The following is a 12,754-nucleotide window of genomic DNA, read 5'->3' as shown; positions in this document are numbered from 1 at the left end:
GCTTGCTTGGCGTACATCTTGTGTATGACCGTGAACTCACGCTTTATTCACAGATAACTCTCTTCACTGTTCTTAGGAGGAAAAAGAAGTGCATTCGGTACTTACAAGGAGAAGGACGCTGTGCCAGCCCAGTTTCTTCCGATGGAAGTGCTATAGACTCCCCTCCCTCTCCTCTGGACGCACTCCAATGCATCTCCTCTGCTTTTCCTTCAGACAAGCTTGCAGCCCCCGCTGACTCCGCACACAGAGAACAGCCCGACCCCTTCCCCGACTCCGCTCACCTCCAAACCGCCACCTGCTCCTCCAGACTGACCACCAGGTGCTCTTCTGCGCCCACGGAGTCCCCAGCGTACGGCGTGGCCTCCACGGGGACATAGTCCCAGGCGCCCAGCCGCGTTGGCCGGGACGCTGGGCACTTCGCTCTCTCCCACCTGGTTTCGCTGCCCATTGAAAAGGACCAGAAGCCCATCCAAATTCCCCATCTCACTGTAAAACGTGCAAAGTTAGGCAACAGGATGACTTAAGGATGCTGGAAAACTCATTTGGGTTTTTTTTTTGGGGGGGTGGTGTTAAAGATAGAAAAGTGATTTCAAAAAAAAGGTAAAAAATAAGTACTTGCCAAAATTTAAAGTGCTGATGAGTAAACAAGCCTTTTGTCCCTGCCCTGTGCTGCTTTTTTGTTTGTTTGGGGTTTTTCTTTGGTTTTTTTACTGCATTATCTTCAAGTATGGTAGAAAGCAGAGACGAACTCCCCAGCTTGCTGCAGTAGATGGTAGGTGCTATCAATCTAACACTGGCTTCCACTCCCTGCCTTCCGAGCTGCTTTAAAGTATAGTCACTCACTCACGGATCTCTCATAGCCGTTATACCATGGAGCTGGAAAAGCTGGAATAGGAGCATTTTTTAAAAGCCGTTATGTCTGGAAATTAAATGTAGCGATGCTAGCTTTCTGATCTGACCGGATGACAGAAAAATGAAATATTTAAAGCGACAAGGTGAATTTTTTAAACTTCTTGTTTGAGAACAGGAAGATATTGTTTACAGGTAACAGGTCTCTGTGCAGACACGTCCCATTCCGCGAGCGCACAGCATGGCAGAGGCAAAGGGAGCACTAACCGGACAGGAAAAGAGCTTGGACCGGCCGCTGGAAGGTCTGACAGTCGATTGCTCGCTGCATCAGTCAGGTGCAGGGTCTCCCTTGCTGTTAGGAATTGTCCACTGCAGACGTGGACGGCCAGAAATCTCATCTTTTGGGCAAAGCCTCAAAAATGAGTTTGCTACTACGGCCTTGACCTAACTCCACACCCAGGCAGGGCGTGCAGGGTGCCCGCAGCCCTGGCAGGCGGACCCAAGGCAGGGGACCGCACTGTCCCCACAAGCCGCCTTCTGCTGAGCAGACGGGGTGGAGGAGAGGCGCGAGCTCTGCCACCACACGCGGCTCTCCCCTTCCCCAGGGCAGTCTGGCAGCAGAACGGCACACTACCCTGCTCTTCGCTTCAGGCACCCGTCTGCATGTACCCTCAGCAAGATCAAACCCTTTTTTTCATGATTTGGTGTGTAACTTTTTAAAAAACCTTATTCTAGCTTTTTCTAAAAGATCCTCCCTCCACCCCCATGACAATGCCAAATGTTAATATATTCTCTCCAGCTTGAAAACATTTACCAGTTTCTGATATTTTATTTATATTTTGAGCTTGATAAACAAAAAACACTGTGGACAGATTGTGATCTCCCTGAACCGATGTAAATCCCAGATTAATCCAAGTTCTTGATTTACTTCAGGTTTACAGAGTTCTCACGGAGACCACAGTCTAGTCCAGTGCAGATTTTTTCCTGCTTGAAAGAAATATATTCTAGACTGCTGAAGAGAAAAATAACACCACACAGAGGGAGAGGGGGGTCTACTTTTTTCTACTTTACAGAATAGGTTTTAGAGTACTGAATACAAATTATGTAGTAATATTATTGTAGAACTGCAAGAAATTTAAGATGACCTTTATAATGTACAAAATATTTTTATATTTTTTTCTTAACGCAAAAACACAAACCCTAATTTTTTACATTGGACTAAACATAACTTTTTAAACAAGCTTATGCCTCAAAGATTGAAAATTTAAAAAAAAAAAACCAACCTGATTAGTCTGTAGAGCAGCTTTGGGTTTATTCCTTTTATTTAGGTACTTTTGCTTATAGTAGTGTAGATTTTTTAATTCCAGTTTTAGTGTAGATCTAAACCTATTGCTTTATTCCTCTCCTGTGTATATGTAACTTCAGAAGCACTGAATGAAAGCTACGTGCACAAACCTGAAAAGTTTGAAAAGAGTCATTTTAAAGTTTGAAAGAATCATTTTAACCCTTAGAGAAGTAGCATTACCTGAACCGACTGCCAACTGTACACTTAATCCTGTACTTACTGCACTCAGAGGGTTAATTATATAGCACTAGATCAATATGCAATCTGCTCATTTTTAAATTATTTTAGCAAGCTTAGACAACAGCATGCTCCAGTGCTGAACAGAGGAACTCAGCAGACTCTTCCCAGATCTGACATAGTCTCTTTTTATCACTTGATTAAAAAAAAAAAACAAAAAAAATTGCTTCAAAAATCAACTATGTCTCAGCTCACCATTTGTCACTCTGAGACCCTCTGATGTAAGGTGCTGTAGAGTGTCAGCTACTGTAAACGCCACAGGTGACAAATCGGCTGCAGTGGCCTAGCTAACTCAACACTGGGTGTAAAGCTGGCATAACTTAATACCCGATCGGTATTTTGTGGTTGGATGAAACATGTAACTTAGCAGCAAAGCAAAGGCAGGTATAAAAGAAAAAGCAGATGCGTCTAAATAACACCAGAGGAAATTTAGGGGAAAGTCCTGAACAGTATTAAACTGCATATCCTGACCAAGGACCAAACAGTACTAGCGTACACAGACCAGCCGTCACTCATTTCAGAATTCACCGGGACTTTCACCCGTTTATTTCAAGGCTACTTTGGCCCCTCCACGGTGATGTGGGTGCCTGCCTTGGTTCAGGGCACACGGGCTGGCGAAAGCCCCGTCTGTATCACAGCCTCCTCTCATCGTTATTCCATCCGACTCCTGCAAAATCTCCTTAGTGAAACCTACTGTCCCCCTCTCCGGGAGCCTTTCCTTGTGCATTCCTGGCACGGAAGCATTTCCACAGCCACAGAGCTGGAGCAGTTACACCCATTTTCTGACATAGCGTCGTTCTGACCCTGCGCTCTGCTCCATACGTACAGGTCTATAGCCAGACCTTACCCGGTGCTTTCAGCTACCGCAGTATAAACTCAGAATATCTGCTTGGTATACTGTAACACCATCAGTTTATACTGCTGTAACTGAGAAAATTTAACCTTCCCTCCTCGCCCCCCCAAAACACACAAGATAAGAGAATTTTAAGCTGCCCATTTCTGAGACAAAACAGCGAGCACGACCAACTTTTGTTACATGCCCTATGGCTGATAACCCATGCCAAAACAAGGTTACTTTCATTAATACCAAAAAAGTGTCTTTAGAAATGCTATATGAAGTGTTATTATTTTGTGTTAATACTCTTTTTTAATAGAAGGAAAACTTTGCCCTTAAGTTTTTATCGCAACAAGAATTTTTTTTTAGTTCTTTTACAGCAATTTCAACTCTTCCTGAAATACATATTTGAATTCCTGGAATCAGTTTGAATGTAGAAGTCATGGAAGTACCACTTCATTAAACCAAGTAAAACCACTGTATGTATGTAGCAGGGATAAATGTTTTGCAGCTGTACTTTCATTTGTCCAATGACTATCCATCATTTGTTGTAATTTTTTTACTTCATTGAGTTTGTATTTTTTGGCTTTTATGTTCAAAATATGTTTATAGCTTTATAAATAAAGTAATTGCCAGACTGGCTATTCAAAATAGGCCACTGGAAGTTATAATACTATCAAACTGTCAAATAACTATTTCTTAGAATTCAAGAGGATTCCTGGTTTTTTTTTTTGGTTTTGGGGTTTTTTTCCCTCCTTCAGCATTTATGTATATGAATAGTTTTCAGAATAATTTCCAATAGTCTTCAATGGGTAAGACTAAGTAAATAGTAAACCAAGACTAAGAAAAAATACCTCCTCCTACAATCCCTACTGACACCTTGCCTTCCCTACCCCCACACTTAATCACTTTAGCCAGGAAGAGCTATCCCTGATCATGCCATGACTTAAAAAAAGGTTAAGGCAGCACCATACAAGTTAAACAGCAACATAAAGTTTAACAGTGGGAAATTGGACAGTCCCTCCCCCTCTCAAGAATTTCAAAGTACACAGCTGAAACTGTACTACAGGGGAATTTCAATTAGAGAAAATACATTGTATGGAATCCTAACTACCAGGACTACTAAGAATACTGAAATCTGTCAAAGCTCAAAGCTGTACAATGCTTTTGAGCACCCAGACTAGCCCTTTCTTCTGCAGGCTGCTATGCTGAACCCCCACACTTGCATCAGTATCAACAGCCAACTGGCACAACCGTGGAGCTTCAGCAGAAGCCCCATTACAGCATTTGACCACCAAGGGTTATGTTTTAGGCAAGCTGCTCTAATAATTAGCAAGTCTTACCACAGGATCAGAGGGGTGTTTTATGCAGGTATGAAAAACAAAGTAGAAGCAAGGTAATGAGGAAGACAACCTATGTGTCTTTGTCTCTTCCTCATCCTATGGCATAGTGAGGCATCGTGTGAGGCAGTGGCTGCTACCAAACATGGATGCTAGTCTGATGACGAGCACCTAAAGGTATTTATACAGGCTTCTACCACTGAACACAGTTACAGTATATTAGCAACACAGCACTCCAGGGATGAACTAGTGTATTCTGGAACACTAACTTCACACACAGATGGATTTCTTTCTTGTAAGAATCCAGGGTAAGCTGAATATTAAACTACAAACATAGCCACAGAAAGAATTGTCATCAGAAGATTTTCTCTAGTAGCACTTTTAAACCGAGGTCTATTGTTTGCAATACAGGATGCTGGAAAGGCTTCATCATGTCCAAGTCTAGCACTGCAGTATTTTATGCCCACTGACAATATAGTATCTATAATATGCCCATATAATATGCACACCAGCACAAAGGCAGGCCCAGCAACCTCATGAAGAAGCAGATGTGAGCAGCAGCTGGATCCAAAGCATGGGTTTGAATGCTGCCTTAGAGCAAGTTATGAATGCTTTCATTAATGGTTACATCAAAGATTACCTAAAAGCTGGTAAGCCATCAAAAAATATATCTATCTGGATTGCTTGCTATTTAACTTCCAGCTTAATGTGAGAAGTTGCCCACTGTGTCCGACTAGTGGCTTCACTAGTCATTTAACAAATCTTTCCATCTGTTTTATTTTAATTAACCACTACCTCAGTGCTACTATTCGTACCCTCAATAAGTGACAGTAAGATTGCCTAGTTTCAAATAACTAGAACCATTTGCAAACAAAAGTTTAAAAGCCCTTTATTAATTCAGAAGTGAAACACTGATATTTAAAGTGAGATAAGTATGTTTATTAAGGTTCATTCTACTCTAAGGTTTATACAGAGAATGGAATGCAATACAAACTAAGAGCACACCTCAAAGATCTACCACACAACCATCCCCTACTCCCTATAAGGGAACTGTAAAAAAAAATAAAAATCAGAAAACCAGTTACTGTTTAACTAGTTGCAAGTGGCTTTGTCCAAAGAAGTTAAGCTTGATATTGCATTAGCTTTGTATGCAATAATTAAGTCTCTACAAGCTGAAGTATCACATACAGAGGCATAAGATTTCCTGTGGACACATGAAACCATGTTTTAAAGAGCTACATCACAAGGGTTGTTAAAATTGCCTAAAAATGAGCCTCTAATGGCATGCACAGGTCAATAATATTAACTTTGGTAATGTCAGTCATTTTTGGTCAAACCTGGATTCCACTTTTAATAGTAACGTATAAAAAACACCCATCCTGTGCATAAAGCAACACACTTTTCATTTGCTACCAGCTAGAGGCAGGTCTTCAAGACATGGTTGAAGTATTCAAATTTAACTGTCAGGAGCTTGCTTAGTTCTAGATCACATTGTTCACTAGTCGATAAGGCAAGACTAACAGGACAGGCAAGTGGTCAAATATTTTTCTTTTTTTTTTTTTAAATGCAGGACAAGAACCATCTTGAAAGTTATATAGCTTTAACTAACACTAATTTTCCCCACAATGTTTTTGGAAGAAATCCAGTAACTTTTTTTACTTTAACTAGTTCCCCAAGACACATTCTAGTTTGTTTTTCTTTCTGAAGCTATCAATACCCTGTAAATACAACTGTTTTGTTCTTCTTGAGGAAGAAGTCATAGGTTTTATTTACAATGGACTGTAACTGGACTTGAACAGTTTAGAAGTGTAATGAAAATGACAGCCTTAAGTGCTACTTTCCATACAGAATCCACACTTAGTTCAGTTTTATTCATTGCAGAGTAAAGTAAAAAGACATCCAATTACACTAGTAAAAACTCAGAAGATTTACGTTTGTACTCAAAAAAAACCACTACACATGCAAAGGGAACAATATCCTGCTAACACAACTTAATTTGCTGCTGCATTTGTCTAATATTAACAATTATGAACAGAGCAGTGCAACTAGTATTTGGAACAATCCTTACAGTGTTCGAGTGTCAGGCACAATACTTCACTTCTCTTCACACCACTGGTTCTCTTTACGTACCTAAAAGAACATTTTACTATTAATATGTTGCAGTGAACTTCTAGAAGTTAGCTGTAAATTCCCGTATGCATTCAGGATTACTCATTGCAGGAAGGCATAAACTTGGAAGCAGCTTTAATGTTTCATGCAGGGCTTGTAATTAGAAAGTCAGTCTTCCAAACTGACCCATTTACCAGTATAAACCAAGAAATTTATTTCTCATGCCTAGATTTGATCAAAACTGAATTTTTTCCACCAAGTAAAGCAAATGGACTAGCTTAAGACTAAATTGCTCGTTTCGTGACATAGCACTGAAGACAAACCTAAGTATACAATTCACTGCCTTTGTATTTAAACATGGCATCTTGTTCTAATCTTTCCCCAACTCTGCCATTTTGCAGCTGGTTTGTTGTTCAAGTTCTAAAACCAATGAGTTCATTAAAGACAGGGAATCCAAGCATCTTACCTTTCTAGCCACATGCATCTTCAGCATTCTTACTACAGCTCCAAAATAGCAAACTAAGGCTGCCACAAGCAATCCTACATGCTTTCCTACTAGACACACAGTTGAGCCAGGAAGTCCATATGCTTTGTTTTGACCTCTTCAAGTAATAGGCTGCAAGCTCTGTAAGCACTGAAAGGTCTTGCACTAGTAGCAACCCAATTATGAGGAGCTGATGCATTAGTTTACATTTACTGTTAACAAATCAGTTGCATCACACATTAAATTATGAAGCACCACACAATAATTCACACAAAAACACAGCTAAATTATAATTAAACCCAGATCAAGTACCTGTGCTTCTTCCTCCTCAGTGAAATCATTCTTAATATTGAATGTCTTGCGAATTTCTTCTGGAGTTTTCCCCTTGATCATGTTTGCAACTGTCTTGCATGTGACATCAAGCAAACCTTTGATGTCCAAGTAATTCGCAGCCTGTAGAAGAGTTTCCAAATTTAAAGCCTCCATATCAATATTCTGCCTCTGTAGATGTACTACCAAAGTTATGCTTACACTGAAATTGTAGAGTACTGTAACTGCAAACAGATCATCTCCACTTTGAGAAGCTTCTAGCTAGAACCTTGAAGTAACAGTACCCAAAACTTGCTTGCCAAACAGAAGGAAAAGTCATTTGTATCATGAGAGACACCCCCCTGCTCCTCCTTTTACAAAGGGCTTTCAGAAGCCTGCAAACATCCGAGATCTTCAGTGTTGAAGCACTGGTAACTAGCTAAGACAAGTAATGTTGGCTCACAGTACCACATAAGGTACAAATTTTAAACGTCAAAGCTAGATTTTAATTTGGATGCAGATCTCCAGAACTCCCTTTCTGGTAGTAAGCCCTCAACTAAGACTCAAGAGTCACAAGAGTAAAGACAGCTGTAGGGCCTCATACTCAGAAAATTGTATTAATTGATAAATGAGCAAGTTTAATCTAATGCCCAGCATCAGATTAACAAGCATTCTAACATCCTCAACAATTTAGCCAATAGTTTGCCAGGACTACTTGCCCTCCCCGCATCCCCCCCACGAAGAAGTTACTCAAGAAGCATGAAGACTTTGTCAAGTGCACAAACAGAGCGCGCTTCACAGGCATAGCCTTTACACTTCTTGAACATACTTACCAGGATAAGTTCAAAAAGTGTTCCTTGGTCTACTTTCAGAAACTCTTGATCCCACACAGGGATGTCATCTGTTCTTTTTTCTTTGTTCTCATCATCCTCAGGAGGAGGTGGATCATCCTTGTGATGGGTGCACCACTGAATCACCTAATTATGGTTTTGATATTAAAAGTTTTATCCAAATGATTCTCCCATTAGGCCCCAACTATAACTTAATTTCATTGTAGAAGAACTGTACCTTTTTCTCTGGATTAATATTAGAATCCTGTATGAACATGCTCCATTACCCAATATTTTCATCTTAGAACAATTGATCCCGAATCCTGAAGTACAACAGCCTTCAAGAATCCCATCTGAGACAGTAGCTAGTTAATTACTTACAATCTTAAAAGCCAGCTGCTGGTGTTACAAAGTTATGTGTGTTAGCACAGGGTTTAATAAGACTGTACAAAGGAAACCTAAACCTCATTTTGCAGTGTTTAATCTGTTTGCAAACATAATTCTTATTAAGCAGAATACTACATAGGGGAAGCTACCAGCAGGACATGTTCACCACAGTACAAAGTTCACCTGGAAAAAGTTTGCATGTTCCCAGGCTTGCTTTGTTTTTTTTAAAAAACACCATCTCACCACCCAGACAATTAAAGGAGTAAGGATCTACTGCAAGTAAAATCCTGTTCCATTTTGCCAACCTGAGAGACTTCACAAATTTGAAGTTATTTATGTGTATGTTCACTAGGAAATAATTCCTAACCTGTATTTACCCCAAAACAGTCCAGTGCTTATTTTGGCACAACACTTTCTACTTCAGAGCAAAAAGTATCTTAGAAGACAGCAACATACCTTTTCACTTTTCTCACTTGACCCAACAATAATCATGGTCTATTACTGAATTTAATACCACTGAGTGCGCACAGTGTCTCTTAAGCACTGTAACTGCCACCCAGGCATGGCTACTGCCAGTTACTCTCACCACTGCCTGTCCCTTAATCCTTTCTCCTAACATTTGGATCTCATGAACAGCCACCTCAGTTCACAGAATCCAATTAAAATCAGTGCTTTAATTCCGTGAAATACTAGTGTGCACAGATGTCCAGCACCACTTCAACACCTTAGGAAGCCTGTCTGGCCTCCAGCTGCTGTTCCAGAAAGTCACCCCATAGGTCTTCTGCCATTAGCTACCTGCCCGCCTCACCCCAGTTCTCAGGTACCCTAGATGCCTGTGTTCATGCACCTTAAATTAGTTAAGCTTGTAGCTAGCACATGGAAAGTATTTTTAATACAATAGTTCGTAACACCCAACTCCAACGTTAATTTCACATTTCATTACTGCCATACAACACTACCACTTTCAGCATCTTACCTTTTTCAAGATAGCTGCATTAACATTTGGAAGAGGGACTGGGTCATCGTCACCTTCATCATCCATTCCCAAATCTAAAAATGGAAAGATGACTAAGCAATTGGCAGGCAAAACCATTTACTCTTCTCTGAACTGGGCCGCTTCACCACTTCTCCACTATTTTAACAACACTGAGGCTGAATGGATTGGTAGCAAAGGATCTCTAACTGGTGAAGTCAGAAGCTTTTAGAAAGCTTCGATGAGGCTTTGTGGAGCCATGGCTGCATTATACATACCAGGTTATACCAAGTTCAGGCTAAGTAGCTAATAAGGCTACCTCATCAAATGAGAGCATCAACAAACCATTGGTTAAGCAGTCAGTTACTTGTTAGAGCAAAACTTGCCAGTTCAGTGCTCTGAGAATAGGATATGTTGAAGAATAAGACAAATATTTATGTATTTTTATCACTTTCAACAGTTCAATCCACAAGTTAAACCCAAGTGTTCCAACTGAGATCTCCCATTCAATTTATTATTAAATAAGAATTCAGATCTACTGGGGTAAGTAGAGACGAAGTTTTGTCCTCTACAGGAGCAGCAAATACTGCAGCCATAGAGATGCCAGTTCTGGCCTCTGAAGCACTGGTACTGATTTTTACCAGCTGAAGAAGTTTGCATGCTAAGACAGCAGCACAAATCCTTCAATCAAAAAAGCATTTATAAAGCATGCTTCTGACAAGCCTTGTTTTAAAAGCTTGTCAGCATGCTCAAGGTAGATTTGGATAAAGTTTGTCACTTTGTCCCCTTGATATGATTAAGGAATTGAGAGAAAAATTGAGAGAAAAACATAATTAAAATTTCGACTTGATACACAGAGCAAATACCACATTAGCTATCTTTGATTAGAGAATATGCTTTTTTTTATTACACAAATGCTAACAGTTGGATGACACCCTAGCTGTCAAAGATTAACATCCTGTAATTAGTTATGTAATTGAGTAGCTACACAGACCTTCACTCATTATATGCACAGATGAGCCAATTCTGCATCACCAAGGAACTTAATTTTTAAGAACAGATGACTGTCACACCATCATCACTGATCAAATTTGTGCACAATTAAAATACCATGTACTTCTGTATTTAGGCAAGTCAACTACTGTTATTATTAGTGGGATATTAATTAGTACTACTTTTTGTTTGGACTAAGTAACTTCATAGATTCAGAAACTAAAATACTGACATTAAAAGGTACTGCATATGTCACCAATTAATGGAAACTTCAGATGCATACTTTGAACATGCTGGCAGATACTAGTGTAAGAAGCGACCACTCCAAAATTGTTGGTATGGGGAAATAATTCAAGCAGTATCTCAAGTTTAGTCAACTTGGCTCAACTTGTCCCCACCACCTCCAAACCAGCAATTTCATCTATTATCAGAAAATTGGTACTTCATTGGTGGTCTCATGATGCTTGACACAACCCCACCTTTCAGCTCTTCCCCTTTCAGCTGCAACACCTGATACACAAAACACTGTTTATTAACTGATGCTTAACTAGCTGTACTGCAAATGGATTTCATCTGTACTAGCAGACTAGTTCTCACCAAGATTAGCAAGAGGCTAGTTTATGGTACCTAGCTTACAACACTTACCACGTGTAACTTTCCTTTCATCAACACCTAAGTGTCACTAAACACCGGCTGTGACACATGAGAAAAACTGAGAATTGTGCTCCCTAATGTATTCCAACTGATTGCTACATTTCCTGCTCACATTGCTAGTCATGTTCAACAGCATCTTATTAACAGAATTAAAGTGTTCAACGGTTGGAGTATTTGAACCTTATTTTTATTGTTCTTAAATATAAGGTGTCACAACCAGACAAAGATTTATAGTCAAGAACATTATTTTAACTACAACTATAGAAAGATTTTTTTTTCTAAGTTAATTCATGAATACACCCAAAAACTGGAAAAACCACCAGTAAACAATGAGGATTTGCACTAGAGGGATTAGACACAGTTTGCGCTGTATCCCAGCCATCTGGCAGATCTCCCTTCCCCCGCCATGAGTTCTTTTGTTTCAAATTTATGTCAGCAGGAGATCAGAACTAAGTATTTATCCCAAATAATTTAACTGCATACATAAGCTCACAATATAGGTTTCACTTTAGCTCTTTCTTCATTGTACTGGTTTATGATCTCCCACCCCATTTAAAAGATATTTACATCGTAAGCCCGGTTTGTACAATTAAATAAAGTTAGTTTTTAATATTATTAGATGTTCCGTTTGCTTAACTTTTACAAAACTGAAGTAGGCTGTAGGCAAGGCAGTGGGGTGCTTATATTTTACTAGCCTCCCTGTAAGTGCTTTTAACAAGAGAACTGAACTTCAGGCTTTTTGCAAGAGCACATCCACCCAAAACAGTTTAAGCTACAACAGCAATTGTTCCAACTGTTCTGACATAAGACAGCAAGCTGCTTCATAGGCCTGGAAATCCTGTTCCAGCACATTTCTGGTTTGTCTCCTTTGGTCACAATTCCTGTTCAAGAGGCTTACTTGAACACACTGCTATCTCTGCATGAGCTAGCGATCCTCAGCCTTCATACTCTTACCTTCCAGCATAGTCTTTATAGTTACAGACTGTTTTGCAATTTCAACATCAACTTCAAATATTTCTCCATCTGAACTCTGTAGTTTAATTGAAGGCATCTACAAGAGAAGGACAGTTATTTCCACACAATATTCAGCAAATGTTACAAGTTCAGCTGACTCAAAGATGTACATTACCTTTACTATTTATATTGGTTCTTACCAACAGCAGACAGCCCAGTGCCACTTAAAGCATGCTCAGATTATTCACTGCTTGAATCAACAGGCCTAAATTCATTAATCCTCATGCTTAAGAAACAAGGGCTGATAGAAAGAAGCCTAACACCAATTTAAGAGAACTTTTTTCTTAATTTGCAAGCATAAAATACACAAAATTTTAGTCAACAGTGCTTACATTTTTTACAGTGCAACACTAGAGCTATCTTTCTCTTAAATCAATCTTCAACAACACTTCCAA

The 12,754-nt window shown here is 39.6% G+C and overlaps 1 protein-coding gene across 1 annotated transcript; it reads right to left on the bottom strand.

Annotated features, from left to right (window-relative positions):
* Positions 1-5,474: 5,474 nt before the first annotated feature.
* SKP1 (S-phase kinase-associated protein 1) lies at positions 5,475-12,409 on the bottom strand. The gene is made up of 5 exons (XM_009574089.1): positions 12,300-12,409; positions 9,702-9,775; positions 8,342-8,485; positions 7,512-7,652; positions 5,475-6,736 (listed from the first exon to the last, which is right to left on the bottom strand). Exons 1-5 carry the CDS (start codon positions 12,394-12,396, stop codon positions 6,701-6,703), a joined length of 492 nt encoding a protein of 163 aa, XP_009572384.1. The 5' UTR covers positions 12,397-12,409; the 3' UTR covers positions 5,475-6,700.
* Positions 12,410-12,754: the final 345 nt, after the last annotated feature.

This window comes from Fulmarus glacialis, unplaced genomic scaffold (assembly GCF_000690835.1).
Source record: "Fulmarus glacialis isolate BGI_N327 unplaced genomic scaffold, ASM69083v1 scaffold47503, whole genome shotgun sequence".
Lineage (NCBI taxonomy): Eukaryota > Metazoa > Chordata > Aves > Procellariiformes > Procellariidae > Fulmarus > Fulmarus glacialis.
The sequence above is the reverse complement of the archived record's forward strand: the minus strand, read 5'-3'. Positions and strand labels throughout refer to the sequence as shown.

Coding starts and splice junctions, on each gene's coding strand:
- SKP1 (XM_009574089.1), bottom strand. CDS start 12,396: ATGCCTTCAATTAAACTACAGAGTTCAGATGGAGAAATATTTGAAGTT. Junction 9,776..12,299: donor TATAAAGACTATGCTGGAAG/GTAAGAGTATGA, acceptor TTCCATTTTTAG/ATTTGGGAATGGATGATGAA. Junction 8,486..9,701: donor ATGCAGCTATCTTGAAAAAG/GTAAGATGCTGA, acceptor AACCATAATTAG/GTGATTCAGTGGTGCACCCA.